The sequence below is a fragment of the Ruditapes philippinarum genome, unplaced genomic scaffold, assembly GCF_026571515.1.
Source record: "Ruditapes philippinarum isolate M1 unplaced genomic scaffold, ASM2657151v2 ctg782_1_1_1_1, whole genome shotgun sequence".
NCBI lineage: Eukaryota > Metazoa > Mollusca > Bivalvia > Venerida > Veneridae > Ruditapes > Ruditapes philippinarum.
The window spans coordinates 80,011-106,359 of NW_026859085.1; the positions used below are offsets into that span (position 1 = coordinate 80,011).

A 26,349-nucleotide genomic window follows, 5' to 3' on the forward strand; every position below is an offset into this window, starting at 1 on the left:
TTAATGTGATTTTCTAGAAAAAATAAAACCAAGATATCTGAGTAGCTTGATAGAGTTAACAAAATCAAAGTACATAAGTCTGTATAAAAGTGTTGGTGTGTTGTTTAATTGTGTTTATAACCCATTTCTTGTTGGGTTTTTTTTTTGGAAAGGTTAAATGGTGCTTAAAAAAATATTGCTAAAATTGTAATAAGTCAAATGTAGCAAAATGATAAATTTAAGAAGTGGGAGCCATAAATGTGTTTCAACTTGTTACAAAATAAATGTTGCAAGCACTGTAAAAATGATTAAGTCATTTGATGGACAGATAATGCTAAAACTCCATAGCACTGGCTGAAATAGATCTTAAAATAGAATATGTTGTAATGAAATATCATAAAATTCATCATGACACCTTTCAGCCATTCCATGAAAATAGTTATTTGACAGTTGTCCATGTTGAAACATTAGGGAAAGGGATTTAATATACAGTTTTTGATGTGCCTAACATTTTATAAACAGAAGGGTTGGAGACTTTGGTTTAAGATTGAGGAACTCCTGATGTAAACAAGTCTACTTCCTGTTATAGCTAGAAAGGTTCAAATTGAAATATAGACTCCCAAGAAAGGTACAGTGGTCGGAAGTAACATGTGCTTGTAATCGCAAGACAGGGTACATATTGAATTGTACAGGCTCGCAAGACAGGGTACTGTGATTTGGTTTTTCTATTCTCATAACTGAAAATTTGGAAATTCTAATACATGGGAAATGTTTGGATCAATGGAATCCTGATGAAAAGTTGAGACTCCATAAAGAGGAATTGTCATCTGATCATTGTTTTTCATTGTTATCTTCATAAAAATAATGACTGTAGATTGCATTATGTCTATAGTTTGATGGTCATATTCAGCTAATATTACCTCTTAAAGTAGTGCGTAGACATTTTCAGTCTGAAGAAAGGCAGATCTGATCTACTGTAATATTTCTGAGACAATGTTATCTCCCCAGGGTTATAGGGCAATTATTAGGTGAGGAGGTGATATATACTTGCTTCTTGTCAAACTAATGTAGGAAATATATATTTTAGGTCTTATATTGATTTCTCTATGAATATATGAGATATAACTGTTCAGATATTGGAAATTGAAAAAAAAATCTGTTGATATCCCATAATATGTGTAATTGTAATAATGTCATACCTTTACTAGGAAAAACAAAATGCTGTCTCTTATTTAACTAGGCCCCACAACATAAATGGCATACCTAAATTTGCTAGGAACAATAATGTAATACCTTTGCTATTGACAATGATGTCACACCTTTGCTGGGGACAATTATGTCACATCTTTGCTAGGGACAATAATGTCACATCTTTGCTAGGGACAATAATGTCACACATTTGCAAGTGATAATGATGTCACAGCTTTGCTAGGGCCAATAATGTCACACCTTTGCAAGGGGCAATGATGTCACACCTTTGCTAGGGACAATGATGTCAAACCTTTGCTACGGACAATGATGTCATTACTTAATTTTGCAAGGGACAAATATGTCATAACTTTACTAGGGACAATGATGTCACACCTTTGCTAGGGACAATAATGCCACACCTTTTTTAGGGCCAATGATTTCACACCTTTGCTAGGGACAATGATGTCACACCTTTGCTAGGGACACTAATGTCATTACTTAATTTTTCAAGGGACAATTATGTCATACCTTTGCTAGGGACAATGATGTCACACCTTTGCTGTGGATAGTGATGTCACACCTTTGCTTGGGACAATAATGTCATACCTTTGCTAGGGACAATGATGTCACATTTTTGCTAAGGACAATAATGTCATTACTTAATTTTGCTAGGGACCATAATTTCACACCTTGGCTAGGAATAATAATGTTATACCTTTGCCAGGCATAGTAATATCATTACTGAATTTTGCTAGGAACGGTAAGAGCATACTTTTGCTAGGTGTTATATATTCATACTTTTGATAGGTGATTGGGACATTTATGCCACATGTTTGCTAGGGACAATAATGTCATTAGTTCAATAATGTCATACATTTGCTATTGACAATGTCATACCTTTATTAGGGACAAAATGTCATACCTTTGTCAGATTGTGGCAATTATGTCATTCCTATGATAGAGACAATTAGTTATTCCTTTGCCAGAGATAATAATCAAATTATTTTATACTTTTGCCACTAATTTAGAGTCAGACAACACCAGGCAACTAATCTGTCCAGTTTTACCAGACTATACTATTGAGTGTATTGAACTTTTTTCCCTTAAAAGAGTACTAATGGTCAATTACAAATTAGAAGTAAAACATAAAAGCAAAAATTAATTCTTTTGTTTTTCTAAGTGAAAACATTGTAAGAGAATGGTCATAATATATTTGTCACCTGAGGATTGGTATATACATGTAAATGTGTGTAGTGAAAGATGAGAAATTATTTAGTGTTGTATTCGCCAGTGACAAGTGTTTATTGCCAAACTTGATGTATGGTTCCTGACATTTAATTACATTAACTGATATGTATAGAGTAAGAAGGATTAATTAATGCAATTTTCACATTAATTTCCACTGCTGTCATATTATTTTATGCATTATTTATAACACTCTGTACTTGGTGTTATTTATGGCCGTCTTTGTCTCACAAAATTGAACTGTTACATAAAAGGAAATGGTTTGTTATTTGAACCATGACTGCAAAATAGGATCAATATCTGAATAAGTATGATTTAAAATGAGTATAAATGATATAAATACAGCTTCTGAATATTTATATACAAAAAAGAGATATTTAATTAGGAAAATAATGCACTTTAATATTCAATAGATTTATTTTGAATTAAATTCAGTATCTTTTGTTTTACAAAGAAGGAATTCAGTTGGGGCAAATGAAGGTTTAAAGGGAGAAAAATATTGACATATGCCATCATAATATTAAATTAATATGATGTAAGAGATGATGTCACAAGGCCAAGTTATTTCAGGAGACAAAATTTTCCTTATTTTAATGCAAGTTAAGCAATAATAATATATCTTAAATAGTTTGTGATAAACATATTTATTAAATGCATTTTTTTTAGCAAAATATTACATCACATAATAGTCCTTTTACATTATATTTGTAATTTATGTTTAATCCACATGTGCACAAAGTTATTTTGATTAATAAAGATTACAATTGTCTTTAGAATTATATATTATATCATATAATATATTATATTTGATATATTAATGTAATCAGGTGATTCATGATTTAATTACTCAGTTTTTTCCTTATGGGCGTTCAATGTATCCAAATCTTTGCAGAATTTATGTTCCAAATACGGAAACCTGACAATATAAGGTAGTTTATGTTCGACAAATTATTTTCCCCTCTCAATAAATTACGATTTTTTTTTTCGTAAAACTTTCTCTCGTGACTCACCTCTATAGAATGTTCGCAAGAATTTACTTAATGCTGTTTTATATTCTTTCTACAATGCTTAAATGAGGTAAAAATGTAAATCGCATCCTGTAATGCCATAAAAGGATCTTTATATTATGAGGAATGTTAGTGGCAGTCTCGGTGAGAATCTTGTTGATTTCGTGAAACATCTTGTTGGAAGCGGCTGTATCTATATCGTGACAGTAGTGCAATAACAGGTTAACTCTTTATAGAATTTAATAGAAGTTAAGTCGTTACTGCACTGAGGTAACTATATATATGATATAATCAAACATTCACTATTGTCACTGATAAAGCTTTAAAGGATACTGTTTCCAGACACAATTATATCTGATCTTAATTTACTGGTGAAAAAAACTTCCTACAATCACAATGGATGGGTAATTTTAGAGACAGATTATTCTTCTTCTTTTAACATTTAAAGAAATTACATGGTTCAGAAGATTGAAAATGCATATAAGTTTGAAAATAGAAGTAAAAGTCAGAAAATAAATGAATAAATTGGCAGAAAAGTAAATTGTTTATTAAGTAGGTCAATTTTTATTGGCAAGGAAATACAGATGTATTACATTTATGTAGATTCTTAAGTATTTCTTTTGAAACTGTATGGACACTTATAACTGTTTAATAACCCTTTTTATATGCCCGAAAGAATTTCGTGCATATTATGCTATACCCCCTGTCGTCTGTCCGTCCGTTAGCAATTTGGTTTCCGGAGCAGAACTTAAGTTCCATTTGGCCCACAATATTCAAACTTCATAGGATGATTGTCCATATTGGGTAGAAGACCCCTATTGATTTTGGGGTCAAAAGGTCAAAGGTCAAGGTCACTATAACCTTAAAACTGAAAACATTTTCGGGAGCATAACTTAAGTTCCATTTGGCCCAAAGTGTTCAAACTTCATAGGATGATTGTCCATATTGGAAAGAAGACCACTATTGATTTTGGGGTCACAAGGTCAAAGGTCAAGGTCACTATTACCTTAAAACTGAAAACAGTTTCCTGAACATAACTTAAGTTCCATTTGGCCCACAATATTCAAACTTCATAGGATGATTGTTCATATTGGGTAGAAACTCCCTATTAATTTTGTGGTCACAAGGTCAAAGGTCACTATTATCTTAAAACTGAAAACAGTTTCTGGAGCATAACTTAAGTTCTATTTGGCCCACAGTGTTCAAACTTCATAGGATGATTGTCCATATTGGGTAGAAGACCCCTATTGATTTTGGGGTCACAAGGTCAAAGGTCAAGGTCACTATTACCTTAAAACTAAAACAGTTTCCGGAGCATAACTTAAGTTCCTTTTAGCCCACGATATTCAAACTTTATAATATGATTGTCCATATTGGGTAAAAGACCCCTATTAATTTTGGGGTCACAAGTTCAAAATTCAAGGTCACTATTACCTTAAAACTGAAAACAGTTTCCGAAATGTAACTTTTGTTCAATTTGGCCCACAATATTCAAACTTCATAGGATGATTGTCCATATTGAGTAGAAGACCCCTATTGATTTTGGGGTCACAAGGTCAAAGGTCAATATCAAATGACCTTAATATTGTTAACAGTAAAACTGTCAAACTTCATAGGAGGATCACTTATATTTAGTACATAAATTATGTGCCCTAAAAAATTTTCTTATATTATGTTATACCCCTTGCGTCTTTCCGTCCATCCGTGCAGTAGCATTTTTACTTACAAGATAACAACTTGATGGAGGTGTTTCGGAAACAGCAACTGTATATATATATGTAGGTTCTTCAGCTATAAAGGAGGATTTCTTTTTTAAGGAGGTAATACTTTATTTATTTCCCATGTCTTACAAATGCTTCATCCTTACTAAAAAAAAAAAAAAAACACTTTCGGGCATATAATGCTCCGCCTAGCGGTGCTCTTGTTCAAAGGACGTTTTAATGCATGTTAAAGCATTATTAGCCATAGGAAATCATCCGGTTTTCATAATTCAGAGGTAATTCAGGGGTTCGAATTTTCAACGACCCTATAAGGAAAAATATGGGACTTTGGAAATCATCAGGTTTTCAGAGGATTCCGGTTTTCAAAGGGCCCGGCTTTCAGCATTTTTAATTTATGTCTGTAATTGACTTGTTTCACTTTCAGTTTAGATCAGTGAACAATTTTCAGTGTCAAAACACCAAAAGTTAGTAGCCAACAATATAAGCTCATGTAAAACTTCACATCTGTCTGGGCTGGTTCTGTACATGGTGATTGTAACGGACAGGTCATTATATCATAAAGTAATTAACCTTTAACCTGCTGTATTTCTTAAATGGACTTGTCCAACTTTCCATTTTTGGAACTTTCCATTATCAGTTTAAGGTATATCAAGGTAAAAATTGGCATGCAATTAGTATAGAGCCTGGTCAGTCTGCGCTGCTATACTGGTGGCAGTTAAGGCTAATCACTTGTTCTTACTGCAGTATGAGCTCCTAATGGGTTATGGCTTGTAAATAAGTGGCAGCGGGCCTTTAAATAATATAATACAATGACTTCAGCAGTATAGTGACTGCCTCCCAGTAAGCCCCAACTGTTGAATGGACCTCAATCTTTGGCTTCTGTTCATTTAATGTCTTCAGGCTTACTGATCAGTCACTATAATTCTATGAGGTACTAAATACTATGTTCTATTTCTTAATTGTTATAACAAAAGCAAAACAATTCATATCATGTAAGTATTTCAAATGTTTTAATAGTTTTATTTATAACAAATGAGAAAAAGAATGAACAAATTAACAAGAACATTTATGTTCAACATTGGAATAGACATGACAATTATTACTTTACAACATTTCAGTTTTCTTCTCATATGAAAATGCAAGCAAGAAAACAAAAAACACCTTGATATTAACCAGTATGTATTAAGCGAAAATATATTAATATTAAAGGGACTCCACTGAGGATTTTTGACATGACAGACTTGAAATATTTTTCTCATATTTGTATATACCAGTTGATGACGTCTAGACCAATAACATGTGTACAAATTTTCAGATCATTCCTTCACCTGTTTTTTCTGGAATAATCATTTTTAACGCGCAAAATGACTCAAAAATGAAAAATGATGCAATGCTTTTCGCTCAAATTGGTCTAAGGATCAAAAAAAAATCTATGATTTATTTTAAGTGATTCACTTATTCTATATAAGAATTTCAAATTATGTATTTTAGGCTTTTTGACCTCAGTAAAGTCCCTTTAAGTTGAATCACCAACATTCCAGGATAGTTTTTTTTTCAATTTAAGCAAGAAATAAGTCATATTAATAATGACTTTATGAGCTTTACGGGTGTTTTTATAATGTCTTGTTAAAGATTTCAATCAAATTTGAAACACCAAATGAAAGATCAAGTCTGCATTATCAAGATAACGCAGCAAAATTTTAATTATTTTTCGAAATATTAACAAAAAAAGTTTCAACTCATTTGCATAATGAGATCAAGTAGCAGTAAGTTGTAAAATGTTGTAAAAATAGATAAATTAACATGAAATGGTTATGAGTTGTCATGACAAAAGAGGCCATGTAATTATATTATATGAACCCCGTTAAAACAGTTTTATTGTCAGCTTACAGAAACACATTGTACGTTGATATGGTTTGGTTTTAATGCTCCTGTGCTACGTTATTTATGTCACAGAATAGAATTGTTCATTGGGAGAAAATATGTAAGTCAGTGTCTTAAGGTAGATTATGTTAGTATTCCAATTATCTCAATTGTTTGAGTCCTGGTCGTTCTACCCATTACCTGTGATATTTTGTAATGGAATTATAATATTTTGTTAACAAAGTCAGAAAATTGACATCAAATATCTAGGAATTCACAATTTATATTATCACATGGCACCCTCTGTACAAACAACTCATATATTAAACGAGTACTGAAATAAAAGCACTATTTTCAGTCATAAATTGGCATATATACATACAAGGTGCAGCTCATTTAAAACTTTTAAAGCAGCACACCTCCAGATTCATTACAATTTTTTATGAATAACAAAATCAATCTAATTTTTACTTAAATATTGAATATGAAATTTTATGCAAACAAATATACCTTTCCAGTTACTCAAGTTCTATCCAAAAACAGTATTTTCTTATTTATAATGTCAAATTTTACATAATAATAAAAGAGACTAATTTATTAGGTCAAATTTTACATTTATAGAAACGTCAATAAATATAGGAAACTTGAATTGAAAATCTGTAAAATATTTTATTTTCCCATTGAAAGTTCATCTGTATCATCTAGGTGCTTTGTTAACATAGAATGAGCCAGTGTCATTTGGGTGACCAGCCACATTTGTAAAAGTGGCATCTGCTGAACTGAGATACGAAACATCCTCTCTGCTTGATGTGTCCGAGTATCTCATTGACGTTGGACTAGCTTCCACTGCATAGTTGTTGTTTTCACCGGCAAATATCGGAGGTAATCGTCTCCGCGGAGTAAATTGAGGTCCAACAAAGTCGTCATGAGCCTCCGGAATGTCTTTGAAACAGTGATATTTCACAGCGTTATTTAATAACTCCTGCACTCGTGGAAAGTTTTTAAATGCACCATTTTTCTGCATCATGTATAGCACTCTTTTATGAAGCAGCGGATATTTTATGTTTATTAATATATCCTCTATTCTTGCTTTGTCATTGAGATTATTTTTCTTCATCCAGTCAGTAGCAGACGTAAGAATTACATTCTCTTCTGCTTGACAGTACTCACTTTTGAGAAGATCACAGACTAGTTGCCATGAACACATTGGCCATCTTTCCGATGTGGCTACATCGCGAAAACAAAAACATAGCACTTTAAATGCAAGGTCCTTCACTTCTGTAGATTGTAATGCATCCTCTTGAAGCATGCACACAGTCTCGACTGGAAATCCACGCGTCGGAATGTCACAGCCAGCTAGCGTGTTATTTAGAATCTGCGTTATATAGTTTTCACAATGTTGTAATAACGCTTGTATTTCATATTTATCTGCCAATCGCTGCAATGCTATAACATAGTCCCGATGTAACCACACTGTGCCGCTGTAAATGAAATACAAAAAGCGGGAGAACACATTAGCACATTCTTCTGGTTCCTGAACACAAAGGGTAGGTTTTTCACCCTCTGATGAGCCAGGTGTAAGCTCATTCAACATGGCCGCCAGTATGTCACTTTTGAGACCGATAATCATTTTATGAGCATTGAACACATGTTGACCATTGTTGACATTGATCGTTAAATCACTCAGTGTCTCACTGTCAAACAAGCTTTCAAATGACGTAGATGTCTTCACACGTTTAGATCCATCGGTGACATTACTCTGGATCTCCCCATCTGGTGGCTTAGATGGGTCTGGATACGTAGCACCACTGGGATTGAACCTTTTCATCCTGACATGCTGAAACAAGTTTTTCTTTGCCCTCATTTGGTCACGATTCCCCATATAACATAATTTCACTTGTTACTTTTTGTAAGAAAACACAGCCTTGTTTATGATACGTAATTGAATTCACTGATGTGTCATAGAAGTGTATGTTCACAAGTCAATATAAAAACATCTGTTGCTATGACAATAATTAATTTTGAAAATTCACTTCAGTTTTCATGTCATAAAAAATCTCCACAATGGTAACAATCTGAATCACAATGAGATTTTTTTATGTTCTCTTGTTGGCAACTGTAATTATTGCTTTTCCGAGAAAAAATATTTGAACTTCACTGCTGTGTCATACCGTATAGAAATGATAAAACAGTATTGTAGGGCGTTAATTTCTGTCTAGTAGAATAATGAAATACTTTTGTCTCTTGGGTAGTTAGATACATCTAAAAGGAATGGTCGGTTTTGTTGACAGATGTCTAAGTGAAATCCGTGTTACGATTCCTATGCATCAAACTGATAGCAAACATCGAGCCCGGCAGTCAACGTGTCTATCTGCAAATATACGACAAAAAACAAACCATTAGACAATTGGTTTAAAATATTTAAACCTCTACTTAAACTGATAGATTACAACGCACTTGATTTAAATGCTATTAAAACAGCAATAAGGAATTTTATTTTCATAATTTTAACGATGCATTTTAATTACTTATTTTAAATGTAGAAATAATAAATTATATTGATGAAATATTCATTGTTGTTAGAATTAGAATGAGGCTGGTTTCCGCAACGAAATGATTTATTCATTTTTCATTTTAAAACATTCAGTGAAATTTATCAACGCATAGCATGTATGGGGTTTTTTTCTGAGCGTTTAAAGTGAATTGTTGATCTATATATTAATTTCTTTGGATGTTTTATTAAGGAAAAGACAACAATGTTATCTCAAAGTAAAATCAGCCATTTTTGGGCCGAGCTTTTTGTATTATCTTTAAAATATATCTGTACAGGACCGACAGCAGACGACAGTCCACTTTATTCGTGGAGTCATTGCCCACTTGTTAGTATTCATACTCTTGTGTACTTAAAGTTCATCATATCACCGGCCAATGAAAGCCGCGGCCTAATCCACTTGTAATCTTCCCAAATACATATTTATCGCACATGAATGACTTGACAAATTGACTCTGACAATAACCAAAGAAAACATAGTCTCTAAACTGAATGTTGTATAGATTACTACAATTTGTTAGGCACACTATATCATTTGTTGCCAGATTATGAGAGTAAAATATTTTTTCGAGGAGGCAAATTATTGACAATGAAAAATTTATTTGATGAAGGGCGAAGGAATATTAATAGTTTTAGTGCAGAAGATTGTTTGAGAAAATATCTTAAAAAGCTGTATGAATTATTAACCTGTTTGAATTTAATAAGATAAAAGTCTTAGAAAAATTATGAGGAAACCTGAGATCAAAAGGAAAAATTAATTTAATTTGAATTTTCTGTAATTGTTGCAAATTGTTTAAGATTTATTACTGCATTGTACTTAAAAGTTGTAAAATAAAGTATAAGTTATAATATATATTCCATACAAACCTAAAGTTTAAACTCATCCTCAGTAATTCCAAATTATTTTTATAAAATTCTTTAGTTAAACAAAATAATTTATACATCTTATTCGTAAAGAAATCCACACTGAAGTGTATTAGTTCCTGCAGTAAATTCATCTCAATCAATTTGATAAACTTGTCAAAATTGTTTAAGTCCTGTGCAGACATAAGACCACCTTCTCTCCTTCAAAACTCAAACACTTAAATTGTGTCTTTTAACCGCGGGCATTTGCAGTGTTTACAGATGTCAGTAAGTTAAAGTAGTAATGGTAATAAAATGAAAACTAAAACAAGAGCTGACTGTTAAGTTAATGCGATTTTTATCCACTAGAGTTGTACAAATATTTACGCAGGTAGTAATGAGACTGGAGGGCTAATATGGTAGTATGTATTGGCGAGAGTAAGATAACAGACTCTAATACACTTATAAAATGAGCCAAAAGCTTAGCACGTTAATCGGGCGAAATTTTGGAATCTTCTAACATTTGATATATAAATTTAGATAATTTTTGAAATTCAAGGCTTGATATATACGAAATCCGATTTTCTTTTTTTTTCGATTTTTTTTTCTGTCTCTCCAAAAAAAAATTTTCTTTTAATTTTCAAAATACATGTACATGGAAGCGGGAACTCCAATTTTTAGCTGAAGAATGAGAAATTCATGAGAACCATTCATTTTCAACGAAAGGGAAGTTAAGGATTAGTATCATGCAGTTTAAACAGTATTTCAACCATCTATCATTTGGGGTTTCTCCATTCAGTATCAGCAAACAGTGTGGCCTATGATTATGCAGATGGCATGTATGTGCCAGCTGAACTGTGCCGTCCGGGAATCGAACTCCGATTTGCCCGATTCACAGTCCAACGCTCTACCTATTGAGTTAAATGGATGGCTCTAAGGTTATAATCATGTTGAGACTTCTTAAATAGCCTTATTACTAAAGTTAAATTTTATTCATCTATAAAAAACCTGTACTGCCTTAGAATTTTGTATTATAGTCATTCAATAATATTAAGCTTAAGGGAAATTTTTTTTATTAAACTTGATGAGTCAACTGCAGTATACAATTTATTTTTGTGGTAACAACAAATTTGTTGCTCCCCCAAAAAACATAACTAATTATCAGTTTCCGTAATAATTCATTCAGAGGTCAAATTGAATACTTAAAATAGTGTCATTCTCAATTGAAGAAGGTGTTTTTATTGTTCGTTAATGTGTAGCACCCTCATTTATTTTTTATGAACAGGAATAAAACTCCCAACCTCTTAACTTGTCTTCAACAATTTCTATCTCAGATCACATTGTTGATAATTTTTTATCTCTCCATAAAATACTGTCTGTCAATTACGGCTGATTATTAAGAAAAGGGGGGGGGGTTAGCTATTTGAGAGAACTTGTAACAAGGAAACCTCAAATGTTTTAAGAGACAGAAAGTCTCTGTTTAAGGTTGAATTGTGTATGGTAAGACTCCTGGAATAGTTTGAGTGTTTGGTTTTTTTTTCATATGAAGGATCACAAAGAACTTAATGCAATTTGCTCCCACAGAATGTATTCAAATGTTTCTCTTGATGAATCTTTTTAAACAGGGGGAAAATATGGAGCCAGTTTTTTTAAAAGTTACAAGTTGCAACAGCTTTAATATTTGAACAAATTTCCGTGTTGGAACACCAATGGAGGTATTGCTGTATGATTAATATTCTGTTTTTCCAGATTGGAGAGGAGGTCTGATTAGCTTGGATTTTGATGTTTTTATTTTGCAACAGATATCTGTCTGGTGCCTCCATCATTCAGAATAATATTGGGTTATAATACAGGCTGAATTAAGCACCGTGGAGCCAGATCAGGACATAACAAAATCTGAAACATATTCCAGCTCACATAAAGTATTCAATAATAACTTGGGGATATCTCTTCAGGAAGGGGTTTAAATGCGTCTTAGGTTAATTAATTCAATGGACATTCTCTGCTTTCAATTAAGAAATGCCCTTTTGTTTATTTATGGAAATTCAGTATAAAAATTTTAAGATTGCCAGAACAGCCCGCACCTTTGTCAAAATGCTGCATTATGTGAGAATTTCTGCCTGCACAAACAGTTGCTAACTGGGATCAGGGTCTTTCGTATACTGTATAGGTGCCTTTTTTTTCAATAGGCTATTCAATCAACACTGCAAGTACTTGACTTAAATTTCAACTTCTTTTAAATCTGAAATTTTATTCCATAATACTGAAAATTGTAACTATTGAATCTTTTGAATTCAGTAAAACCTGGATCATTATCATCAAATTGATAACAATTTTGTGAGTTCCTCGAAAATACAGATCTCGAATTGTCTCTTCGTTATCGCCACTTATTTTTGTTAACAGGATTGGTTTGTTGTGTGCGTGCATGCTTGTCCCTATAATTAATTGTCAACCGAAATTGAAATTGATACATTTTTCCTTCCATTTAATCTATTTGAATTTTACAGGAAATCTGTTTTATATCTGAATGAATGTATTTTATGTGGTGAGTTTACTGCGCGATTTCTGAAGCAGGATAATTTGGAGTTAAAGAATACCATTTAAGATTACAATTTGTTTAACACCTATGTAATAAGATAATTTACCTTCATGAATGTTAGATAATTAAAATAGATGCATCATTTTCAGATCATCAAACCTTAAGTTACCTCTTTCAGTATTTTTAGCGTTCTCTTCAGTGTAACTTTTTCTTATTTGAGTACATTGAAATAAATAAAATAATATTTATATTTCAAAATAAAAAAAATAATTATTAAATCTAGGTTTTAAGGACTATTGAAGCACACTTAAAGGAACAGTGTATTTGTTTTAGAGAGTAAGTGATGATACAGGCTAGACTCGTGCATTATCTACTTAGTTCAATGATAGACGGTCGTTTGTAAGCATGCTAGAGTGTCATTTATATTTATGATAGTACATATATATAGAGACAGTCTTTGCCTTTTTCATACACAAAAATAATGACAAAATTAAGGAGAACATTTTATCGTCACACTCAGGTTCTGACTTTCAACCATATTGCCTATGCCCCCCACAAGAACTAATTTAGCCAGTTTATTGGGGAGGGGGCTGGGGGAGTGGGTGGGGGAGCTACACTAAAGTGCTTTTTGCTATTTTGACTCTGTACTATTGACTGCATGCTGGCCTGAATTATTTTGATGAAACAGATAAATTATTATTGCGCCAAACATTAAAAGGGTTAAGTAACCAACTGTATAGTCAGAACAGATAGGCAGACTGAACTGGCTCCATAATGGCCTTGCAAAGGCTTATGATCACTGGTGACATAGACTCAGGTCAACCGGCTCTGTACTGGTGACACAAGCTCATGTCAACCGACACCATACAGGTGACAAAGGATTATGAACCGGCTCCATAACTGGTGACATAGATTCGATCATGAGCCGTTTTCGTAAAGGTAACAAAGGCTCATGTCAACCGGCTCCGTACTGGTGACATAGGCTCACGAAACGGCTCCGTACTGGTGACATAGGCTCACGAAACGGCTCCGTACTGGTGACATAGGCTCACGAAACGGCTCCGTACTGGTGGCAATAGCTCATTATTATCACTGTTAACATTTCGATGGTCTAAACAAAGATAGGGGCACAGTGAGTCATTTTTAAATGCATTAATATGTTACTGAGTAACATTTGTACGTTGATGACAGGCGGTATTAACCTGCACTTAACTGCTGATAATCCAAATACAGCTCCCCACATTTGTCACTACATTACACACTGTAAGGCATGCACAAGTTTTTAAGATAACAGTTAGGTCATGAAATATATACAACTACTGTCTATCTCTCTATGATATTCTAATTGAGATAAATGAAACTTTAATATAAAGAGAGACTTGATTTGTTCGAAAAATGAAAAGAAATGAATTTGTTTTTATCATAATGAAAATTATGAACGGCTTTAAAGTGAAAATAGATCAAAGTCAATCAGTTACATTATACAAGCGTTGGACATCTGGTGCTGTGTTTAAGCAACAGTTGCCCAAATTTGAGATGATGTTTGTTTTTGTTTTGTCAAAAATTTATTATATAGGTGATCTAAACAATACAAACTTGTCAAAGTTTTATATGTTATTTGTTTTTGCTTCAATTTGACATTTGTAAAATAATGGAGAAAGGAGTGAGTTGTATTGGTATAAATATGAAACAGTTACTGTCACTTTATGTATTGTTCGAAAGTATCAAACTGTCTGAGAAAATTTAAATTGAATTTAATATCTTAGAAAACTTGAGAGCAGTTCAGCTCCACATTGTGAACAAGTGACAGTTAAGAGAAGAGTACATTACATAAATCATAACTTTGGAATAACAGTTTATATTTTTTATTGATTAGTGAAATACAAAATATTATCAGTGTGATATATTTTGTATCAGTCATAGCATTTCACTCACTGTCACTGACAGTGAGAATTCATGAAAGAATTAATACTCGTATTGAAGTTATTTGATTTCAATAAAATTTTCTAATTTAAATTTCTGGAAACTGTATTCAATGAAGTTCAAAGAATGGATTAATACAAGGAAAAAAAAGTTAATGTTGTTATTTAATTAGAAAGAATAACGTATAATTATACTCGCCCATTTATTATGGTCATCATATTGTCGAAATAGCAAGTATTTTATGAATAAGCCCATTTATTATCAGCCGAAACTGTCAGTAGTCCCAAGCATATCACATAACTTCCCTGTATCTGTCAATATTGAATGTTAATTGTTAAACAGCCTTTCACAAGTCACTAAACCTCATTAAAACTTTTGAAACAACGCATCGTTAAACAGGAGAAAACAACTTGATATTCGTGTTCTCGTCCTCTTTCATTACTTGAAATGTAGCCACGATGTCGAGACGAACTCGTGTTTTACATATACACGTCACTGATGGACTTTACAAACAAGATTGTAAACGCGTTTTTTATCATTACCCTCCTTAATACGTTTTTGTATCCGACGTCAAAATGATGAATTGCTATAGAGACTTTTTACATTAATGCACAAATTATTGCCAAAATACTTCATCAAACATTGGTTCGTAATCAGTGTTTTAGGGCTTGAATCAATATTGACAACGAAAACTCCTGGCCACTAAGTCTACAGTTTATGTCAAAAGCTGTTTTATTTTTCCTTGATTGATGTTATTATGATTCGATGACAGTCGCTTATAAATTGACAGTAGTTACTAAATTGTTGACAGCTTGACATTTTGAAAAGAAAAACCAAAATAGAGAAGGAGTAGAGGTTAGACAACATGAAAATCACTTGTTTTTCCATACAAGATAAGAGATGAAATGGAGATAATATTAACCCATTGCTTCATGAGCATTTTGTGAAAAATGGCTGTTTTCATTGAAAAGTCTCCCGTTACAAGTTCAAATTGCTATAATACTATAAAAACTGTTTCAACACTAATCAAACTTGGCACAAATGTTGACTGGACAATTGCACTTGCAACAACATGCTCAGGCTTAAATTTTCTGTTACCATGGCAACGAGGGGACATCTCAAAATTGCCAAAAATCACTATTTTGCGTTGATTTTTTCCATCAAAATTGATTTCAAAGTGCTGCAAATTCTCAATGGATTGAGATAGAGTCAAATGTTTTTCAGCGTTGGTTACACGTTACCTTATGATCAATCTGGGGTCATTTACAGCCTCTCACAAGTCCAAAATTTTCTTGGCGATGAGGGGGACTCCGCCCCCCTTCAAACCCCCCAAACAGAAGGGGGCACATCCCCCTTCTGGCAACCCCCTGATGTATCTTTTGGTTGGGGGGCCGCGCCGAAAAAGAGGTCACTTTTTTTAACAACATTTCTCAAACAAAAACAAGTGTTTGGGGCCTAAATAAGGCATTTTTTCTTCATTTGAGACAACAAAAAAGGGGGGGGGGGTGAAAAAGGCGTTAAAAGGCGTGTATATGAAGTAATGGGTTAAGATAATTTAGCTTAAAGGGTAGTAAAATGGTCTGCCATGCTCAGACTTTGTAGATCTTAATAGACTACTTTGTTTAAATTACAGAGGGAGTTGAACATTATCACCTATTATGGTTAAATCTGGGAGCCGTATATTTACAATTTGGTAATGAAGATGTATGATATTAGATGTCATTGACAGGCCAATAAATTACTAGTTATCAGTTGTCACTTAGAAACATCAAATTTACTTACAAGACTATAAAAAAATCTAGTTAATGGTGACAAGATTCTGTAAGTGGGTTATTCAATTTTCTCCCCCTTTATTATAAAGTTAAATGTTTTTCTTAATGACCTATTTCAATAATGATTGTAAATTGTATTGAACTGAAGTGAACTTGGTCTTTTGAATTGTTGATCGAGAACCACATAAAGTAAAGAAGTCAATATGGTTGGTAAATTTTGTTACAAGAATTGTGGGACATATCTGATAATTCACATTCATTGAAGTTTTATTTCAATAAACTTTATAATCATAATTAAACAGCTAATTTAGAACGATGTACTTGGCCTGTTTTGACTGAGGATAAAGGAGCCAGGGCAGTATAGAGACTGTAGGGTTGTGCAAGCTTGCCTGCGGTTCTTTTCTCAACTAGAGGCATGTCATTTTTGCCCTTTGAGTATTCAGAAATGAAGAACTTGCAAGTAAAGAGTGATTTTAAATCAGAATAATTACTCCAGTTAATTTTATCAAGAACATTTTCTACAATTAGGGTACTTAACTCATTATCAGACGTTCTATTAAGTTACATCCTAAAATAGTCCATGCGATTTCATACATTATAAAACTTTAGGTTGTTTCTTTTTCTTGAGGCTAATCTTTTAAATTTTTTATCAACTTGTTTAATTGATGTGAATTTAGTGATGAAAGAAAGGTTTATGTTTCAAGTTTTTTTATCTCTGGATAGAGCCTGTTTAAGTTTGTTCTATAGGCAGATAGCTTTCCTTGTTTACAAGAGAAAAGGGGTTGCTGTGTGCAAAGTATGTCATGTGGTATAGCAAATGATTATACTGCATTTCATTCATTGTTATCATTAAATGGGAAGTAAAGTGAACACTGTTTAATACTTCTGGTTGTCAGTTGTCAGGCTTCAAATTGTTGCCCATCAATTATTTAATATCAATAATAAAGTATGCAGTATAATATAGGATTTTATATAAGTTGTTTTTCTTCATACTAGACTTATAATACACAGATTGAACAATTATAGGAAAGTGTTTAAAACAGCATCAACTTGTGGCATTAAATTTACTTTATACATTTTCTAGGACAAGTTGAATATAAATGTCTATATGAATTGACACTGTGAGATTCTTTTTGTATCAAGTGATATTATTAACATATCATTTGTATATTGATTTAACATGCATGTAAAATAATGAATTATATGAGCCGCGTCACGACAAAACCAACGCAGTGCGTTTGCGACCAGCATGGATCCAGACCAGCCTGCGCATCTGCGCAGTCTGATCAGGATCCATGCTGTTCGCTATCAGTTTCTCTACTTGTTATAGGGTTTGTAAGCGAACAGCATGGATCCTGATCAGACTGCGCGGATGCGCAGGCTGGTCTGGATCCATGCTGGTCGCAAATGCATTACGTTGGTTTTGTCATGACACGGCTCATATATAGATGGTTATATCTGCTAAATATGAATTTAATGATGTTTTATTTTAGTTCCTAATTATGTGGGAAATATTGCTACAGTGTTGACTAATTTCTGTTTATTGCATTACAATAAATTTCCCATAAAGTCTTATTTTAAGTTAATTTTTCCTGTGATTTAAATATCTTCCCCTTTATGAGTTTTGTACAAATTATACTGTAAAATTCAGTAATGTGTTAAATTTAAACATTTAAGTTATAGAAAATTCACTCCAAAATACAAAATTACTATCAATCTAATACTTTAAAGATATCTTGAAAATTGTTTCCTTTATACTCAAATGTTAAAATATATTTGAAATTTATATCTTAATGTATTTATATCAAAAATGATCAGATTAAAGAAAATTTCAAGAAACTGAATAATTTCATATGTAAATAGATTTATAATCTAGATCTAATAAAATATCAAAAATAATTTGAGAAATTAAAATAAACCAATCTGATTAAGAAAATATGTATTTGAGTATATTGCATTACAATATTAATAATATATTTCAATAACACAGAGTTGTTTACAAATCCACAAAACCATAACATTTAATGCATCATGATAATAAAATGCTATACTTTTCCTAAGCTCAAAGAAAAGTACATTACTTTATATACAACTCAGTATTACTCCAACATTTTTGTTTCATCTCTTGAATTATCTAGAATTTAAGGTACTTAATTCTGACAGTTGATTTAACAGTATCGCAACAGTCTTTCAACTTCAACTGTATTAAGTTTCACGAACTGTCAAATTATTATTTACCAAGGCAAAGAATTATATACACTATCAAAGAAAACTCATAATTCAATTTGTTTACATAGTCTACAAAATCCTAAAATATCTTTTTTAGAAGCTATATGTAATTGTTATATAGATTTTTACGCATCATTTTACTAGAAACTAATGTAATATACCTACTGTTTTATTGTTAAATCCGTGAAATAATATTTATTTCTATAAATTTCTCCAGCTTTGTCTATTATGTCTTGCTTTAAAGATTAATAATCCATTTCTGACAGTGTGATTTGCACTTAATATAAACTGGTAAAGTATCCAAATGATTTGTTGTTAAACATAGTTTCACTTCATAAGACTGTTTAATTTTGCTCGTACAAAAAAAATTGCGGCCCTCTTTAGTGTGTGTTGTGTAGTGTACTACAAACGTTTTAATGTTAAACAAATCATGTACACTAACTATATAATGGAGTCAGTCGGATAGTATAGGGTCGATTTAAAGCTGGCGCCACCTCTACACTATACAATAGCCCCCAAGGCTAGTTGTCAAATGATCATCATACAATATGTTCATACACAAAAACTTAAGTCACCTAAGCTTATCATTAAAATGAAAAGCGAAAAGAAAAGAAAAAAGAAAAACAACCGCAAAATCTGTCATTCTTTACGTACACTTGTTTAAATTTTAACTTAATAGTTTTGTATTAATATTGTATTTTTAAAAGGCTGTTTACTGTCGGTTAATTAGCAAAGAGATATTAAGTATAGAAAATGAATAGAAAACTTTTCTTTGTACCTGAAATTTATACATCTTCATTGAAAAAATTGTGCATAAATTATCAGATGTATTTACGTCTTAGTAAGAATTTAATAGAATGAGTGTTTAATTAACAGTAAAAAAAAAATTTAATGCATAAATTAATTTTTTTAAGGGTAATTACATCAAATTATGTCATATAATAAAATATTTTGCATGAATAGCCAATTTAATGAGAGATTTGAATTGATAAACGATTTAATTGTATAGATAGCTCCAGACGTTGTATTTAATATAACAGGAAATACAATTAATTTTGACAGGTATTGTGGTGACAGCTATTGAAACATTGTTAACTTAATTTTAATGAGCATTTCAACTTTTCAATCTATAATTTTTATCTTTTTGACCTGAAGAAATAAAAAAAAGCCGTTTCCTGGATACATTAGATATTATTAAGAGATAAACAAGAGATAATTACACAGGCGTGCTCTTGTTGAGTTAGACATTATACTAATTTGACATTCAATGCAAAAAATAAACTTTTTTAAGAAAATAATTAGTTGGTTTAAAATAGAATAAAAATCAGTCAGATTAAATTTTGTTTGTTATATTATATAGAAGCCATTGTGATATAAGCAGTAATTTAACAAAGTAATTTTAAAATTAATTGAATAAATTAATTTTGTTTTCTGATGCAAAAAAAATTCTAAATTACCTGATTTTACTTGGAAAATGTAATACCAACATTGCTAAATAAGTGACTTAATAAGTAATTAATTAATTAATAAGTGTATTAATCCTGAAATTTTCTACACTATGTCAGAAACTGACTATGAGTCTTTTGAATTTAATCTCTTTGTATGTGAACGCAAGGAGAAACATGACATTGTGCTATGTGAGGAAGCTATCTGGCTTGGTTGAGAAAAACTCCATGTGTTTCCTGCCAGATACCCTGTGCCAAAAAAGAAGCATATATAGTTTGGTAGGTGTCTCAACAATCTAAAGCTAGAAAGTCATCATATGACCAGATGAGAGTTATAGTGACCCAGCACAAATTTATTATTATGCAGATATATATCATGTAAGTCACAACATCAGGTAATTAATGCTTTGATCTGTTTCAGATGTTTGTATGACAACAAATGCTTTCTTACCTTTCCTCATATACTGGCTTCAAGGCAGGATATAGATTCAAGAGGATATTGTATTAGCAATATAAAAGAGGAGATAGTTCTGGAAATAGTTATAACAATATGAGGCTGGAGATAGTTATAGCAATATGTTGGAGGATATAGTTATAGCAATATTAAGCTGGAGATAGCTATAGCAATATGAGGCAGGAGATTGTTTAAGCAATATAAGACAGAATATTGTTTAAGCAATATGAGGCAGGAGATAGTAATAATATAGCAATATGAGGCAGAAGATTATTTAAGCAATATGAGACAGAAGATTGTTTAAGAAATATTAGGCAGGAGATAGTTATAGCAATATGAGGCAGAAGATTGTTTAAGCAATATGAGGCAGACAATTGTATATGAAATATGAGGCAGGAGATAGTTATAACAATATGAGGCAGGAGATAGTTATAGCAATATGAGGCAGGAGATTGTTTAAGCAATATGAAGCACAAGATAATTATAACAATATGAGACAGGAGATTGTTTAAGCAATATGGTAAGGAGATATTTATAGCAATATGAGGCAGAGGATCGTTTAAGCAATATGAGACAGGAGATAGTTATAACAATATGAGGAAGGAAATTGTTTAAGCAATATGAAGCAGGAGATAGTTATAACAATATGAGGCAGGTGATAGTTTATGCAATATGAGGCACAAGATTGTTTAAGCAATATGAGGCAGGAGATAGTTTAAGCAATATTAGGCAGGCGATTGTTTAAGCAATATGAGGCAGGAGATAGTTTAAGCAATATTAGGCAGGCGATTGTTTAAGCAATATGAGGCAGACAATTGATTAAGCAAAATGAGGCACAAGATTGTTAAAACATTATGAGGCAGGAGATTGTTATAGCAATATGAGACAGGAGATTGTTTAAGTAATATGAGGCACAATATTGTTTAAGCAATATGAGGCATGAGATAGTTATAGCAATTTGAGGCAGAAGATTGTTTAAGCAATATTAGGCAGGAGCTTGTTTAATCAATATTAGACAGGAGATTGTTTAAGCAATATGAGGCAAAAAGTTTGTTTAAGCAATATGAGGCAGATGATTGTTTAAACAATATGAGGCAGGAGATAGTTATAGAAATTTGAGGCAGGAGATAGTTATAGCAATATGAGACAGGAGCTTGTTTAAGCAACATTTTTAAGCAATAGGAGGCAAAAAAGATTGTTTAAGCAATATGAGACAGGAGCTTGTTTAAACAATATGAGGCAGAAGATTGTCTTAGCAATATGAGGCAGGAGCTTGTTTAAAGGAACTCCACTGAGGTTTATAAGGCTAAAATATAAAACTTAAAATTCCAAATAGTTAACGTGAGATCTTAAAACAGAAATATAAATAAAATATAAATAAGAAATATGCAAGAAATACATTGAAAATGGTATGTTTGTGCTATTCACAGTCCGATTTGAGTGAAAAGCGTTTAAACGCTTTTCAATTTTGAGTCATTTTTGTGTCGCCTCTACGGAGTAGTGGCGACATATAGGGATCACTTCTCCGTCGTCCGTCTGTCCGTCCGTCCGTCACAAAACTTGTCCGGACTACTCCTCATAAACTACTGGTGCAATTTCATCCAAACTTTACAGGAATGATCAGTACCAAGTCTAGTTGTGCATATTGTCAGCATTTTCCGGTTCAATGATTTTTGTTAGAGTTATGGCCCTTTAATAATTTTTATTTTTAAAGTTTGTCCGGACTACTTCTCTTATACCACTAATGCAATTTCAATGACACTTTACAGGATTGATCTGTAGCTCAAGTCCTTGCGCATATTGCACGGGTTTTCCGGTTGAATGATTTTTGGCCGAGTTATGGCCCGTTGATAAAAAGGTGTTTTTTTCTGTGTGTTGCCAGATACACAAAAGCTTGTCTGGACTACTCCTCATAAACTACTGGTGCAATTTCATCCAAACTTTACAGGAATGATCAGTACCAAGTCTAGTTGTGCATATTGTCAGCATTTTCCGGTTCAATGATTTATGTTAGAGTTACGGCCCTTTAATAATTTTTATTTTTAAAGTTTGTCCGGACTACTTCTCTTATACCACTAATGCAGTTTCAATGAAAATTTACAGGATTGATCTGTAGCTCAAGTTGTTGTGCATATTGCACGGGTTTTCCGGTTCAATGATTTTTGGCAGAGTTATGGCCCTTTGATAAAAAGGTGTTTTTTTCTGTGTGTTGCCAGATACACAAAAGCTTGTCCGGACTACTCCTCATAAACTACTGGTGCAATTTTATCCAAACTTTACAGGAATGATCAGTACCAAGTCTAGTTGTGCACTGTCCGTCTGTCTGTCCGTCTGTCACAAAACTTGTCCCAACATGAAATTGGCCATCATGAGGCGACACATGTGATTACTGATCGCTCTTGGTCACTATTATAATAATTATTCTGGAAAAACGGAGCGAGTAAATGATCTGAAATTTTGCACATAAGTTATTAGTATAGATCTTCATCAAATAGAGTAATAATCTCAAAAAATTATTTCCAGTCCCTTCATGTCAAAAAACCTCAGTGGAGTCCCTTTAAGCAATATGAGGCAGAAGATTGTTTAAGCAATATGAGGCAGAATATTGTCTTAGCAATATGAGGCAGGAGTTTGTTTAAGCAATATGAGGCAGAAGATTGTTTAAGCAATATGAGGCAGATGATTGTTTAAGCAATATGAGGCAAAAGATTGTTAGAGCAATATGATACAGGAGATTGTTTAAGCAATATGAGGCAGGAGATAGTTATAGCAATATGAGACCGGAGATTGTTTAAGCAATATTAGACAGGAGATAGCTATAGCAATATGAGGCAGAAGATTGTTTAAGCAATATGAGACAGAAGATTGTTTAAGCAATATTAGACAGGAGATAGCTATAGCAATATGAGACAGAAGATTGTTTAAGCAATATGAGACAGGAGATTGTTTAAGCAATATGAGGCAAAAAAGATTGTTTAAGCAATATGAGGCAGGAGCTTGTTTAAGCAATATGAGGCAGAAGATTGTTTAAGCAATATGAGGCAGGAGATTGTTTAAGCAATATGAGGCAGGAGATTGTTTAAGCAATATGAGGCAGGAGATTGTTTAAGCAATATGAGACAGGAGATTGTTTAAGCAATATGAGGCAAAAGATTGTTTAAGCAATATGATACAGAAGATTGTTTAAGCAATATGAGGCAAAAGATTGTTAAAGCAATATGATACAGGAGATTGTTTAAGCAATATTAGACAGGAGATAGCTATAGCAATATGACATAGAAGATTGTTTAAGCAATATGGGACAGGAGACTGTTTAAGCAATATTAGTAGTTTTAACATTTATTAAGTGATAAGGAGATAGTTGTAGCAAGAAGAAACATGAACTAGTTTGAGCCATATGAGAAGGGAGATTGTTAAAGCATTTATTATGAGGAAGGAGATGGTTTTATCAATATGAAACATAAAATTGTTTTAGCAATATGAGGCAAGACAATATAGTTTAAGCAATATGAGGCAGAAGATTTTTTATAGCAACATGAGGCAAGCGATTTTAAGAATGTGAGGCAGGAGAATGTTTATATTTGTGTTCATGACAGTATACATAATATTATATGTGCTACAAGCACTGACATAAAATCTGAGGGCTGCCAGATTGGAACCTTTACTTAGTGAGATAAAATCAGAATACATGCTTGTTTATGTGCACTGACAAATCTTACAGGACATTATCTTCATCATACTGATGTTTTGTATAAATAGCTACAAACATTGTGGCATCTACACAGAAAACCTTTTACTTCTGTTGCATGATGAATTAGGTCATATGTTGATATATTATCAAATTATCGTTATGTAAGACATTTTTCCTTTTAACTTACAAGGTCAGAGTTCTTTTCTGTATGTACATGTGCAGAAATACTACGTCGAGGTTATAAAAGTGGAAAATCCTTCAAACAATAATTGATTATGAAAAAGTGGGGAAAAGTTTTGAAACAAAATACCTAGAGATGATTGATAATGAAAAGTAAAACAAAAAAATACATATGCCTCAAAACTGTTCATTTTCATGTTGTGCCAATTATATTTTATGTCACACATTTATTGCTAAATCACATTTTCATGAGGTTGAAAGACCCCTTTTTAGAACCTGTTTGTATTGAGAGACCAAACTTGAAGGAGTGGGTCTCTATGTAAATGCTTGCAAAAATGGTGGCCAATCGATAATCTACCAAAGAGTAATAATGTTAATGCAATAGTAGCATTTTGATTTATAGCAGCTAGATATAAATTCAATTTCCTAGACATAATTTTTTTCAAGAAAAGATTGTATGATGTAAGTTTGATATAAATTCAATTTCTAAGAAACACCTTTTATCTAAAATTGATTATGTGAAAAGAACTGTAGACTATTTTTTGTTGAAGATATGTCTTCAATGTGACATTGTGATGGATAAGGCTTATTGATTCCCCAGGAATCTAATTGCATTCATCATTTAACGAACATTTCAGTATACTAATTGAAGTTGTCATTGATTTTAAATGATGATTGATTTGTATTTGATTGACTTTAATGGAATGTCTGATGTTTTAATAGAGAGTTGTATACCTTGACACTTACTGTAAGCTGTGTTTGTTAAGATTTTTTGATAAATGTCAAAATTTCTTACCTTTAAGATTTTGTTATAAAGTTTGCTATGATCTTTTTTGCTCTGTATGGCATGTTGGCTGACATTTAGAAGTTAATTGGGTTTTGCTGTTAGTCAGGTTTGTTTATTGTCCCTCTTGTTAGTTTGATTTCAATAAAAACAGGTTTAAGGGTAAGTTTGTCATAAAGATAATTTGGAACTCTGTCAAAACTAATATTTTCTCCTCTGAAAATTTTGGTCAGCCAAGCATTCTTGCAAGGTCCTCATGCATTCTTGCATGACCTAGTGGTTAACACACCAGACTAGTAATCTAAGGTTTGCTGGTTTGTGTGGGTTCAAGCCCTGTCAGGGTCAAGCTGTTGTTTCCTTGAGCAAGAAACTTTACACTCATTGCTTAGTAACTGGTTGGACAAGAGTGTTTCATTAAGCTTATAGCTTCCAACACAATCAAACTAAAACAAATTCATAAAAAACAAAAAGTGGTAAAGGCATTCCTTTTGCCAAGCTTTAAGGACCACAAGACTAGTAAACAATTACTTCAATTCTAATGACCTAAGGAGATAGACCTCAACCAAATTTGGTCTTTCTTTGAATTTTCCTTCTATGTTATTGAGATATCCTCCAAGTTTGTTGTTAGAGTTTAGAACAGTCCAGTATAGAATACAGAATATCTATATCTTAATAACAATAATTCCTTGAAAGTCTTGTTTTAGGCATCTGGGAGAAGGCATAATTGTTCTTGATTTTTTAGCAAATTGTCTATCCTTTAGGATATTATATTATTAGAAAGAACTCTGGTAATGTGATTGGAAATCTCTGGTAATGTATGGTAAAAAGGCCATTAACTTTGGTTTGTAGACTTTAAACATCTATATTATTTCTTTATTGTATTGATAGAGATGCATTATTATTTAAAGCTGCATGCCTCCATATTAACCAAA

The 26,349-nt window shown here is 32.4% G+C and overlaps 2 protein-coding genes across 6 annotated transcripts in view; one reads left to right on the top strand and one right to left on the bottom strand.

The window, feature by feature from the left end:
• The window catches only part of LOC132755136 (uncharacterized), a 110,275-nt gene that overhangs the window by 54,341 nt on the left and 29,585 nt on the right, over positions 1-26,349 (top strand). The gene's annotated exons all lie outside the window — the stretch shown is intronic.
• On the bottom strand, positions 6,137-19,386 carry LOC132755137 (BTB/POZ domain-containing protein 17-like). 3 transcript variants are annotated; one of them, XM_060745940.1, is made up of 2 exons: positions 19,029-19,386; positions 6,137-9,377 (listed from the first exon to the last, which is right to left on the bottom strand). In XM_060745940.1, exon 2 carries the CDS (start codon positions 8,886-8,888, stop codon positions 7,704-7,706), a length of 1,185 nt encoding a protein of 394 aa, XP_060601923.1. In that variant the 5' UTR covers positions 8,889-9,377; positions 19,029-19,386; the 3' UTR covers positions 6,137-7,703. The 3 variants fall into 3 exon arrangements, with proteins under 3 accessions (XP_060601923.1, XP_060601924.1, XP_060601925.1); XM_060745941.1 differs by having other exon boundaries at positions 19,025-19,386; XM_060745942.1 differs by lacking the exon at positions 19,029-19,386 and adding an exon at positions 10,425-10,766.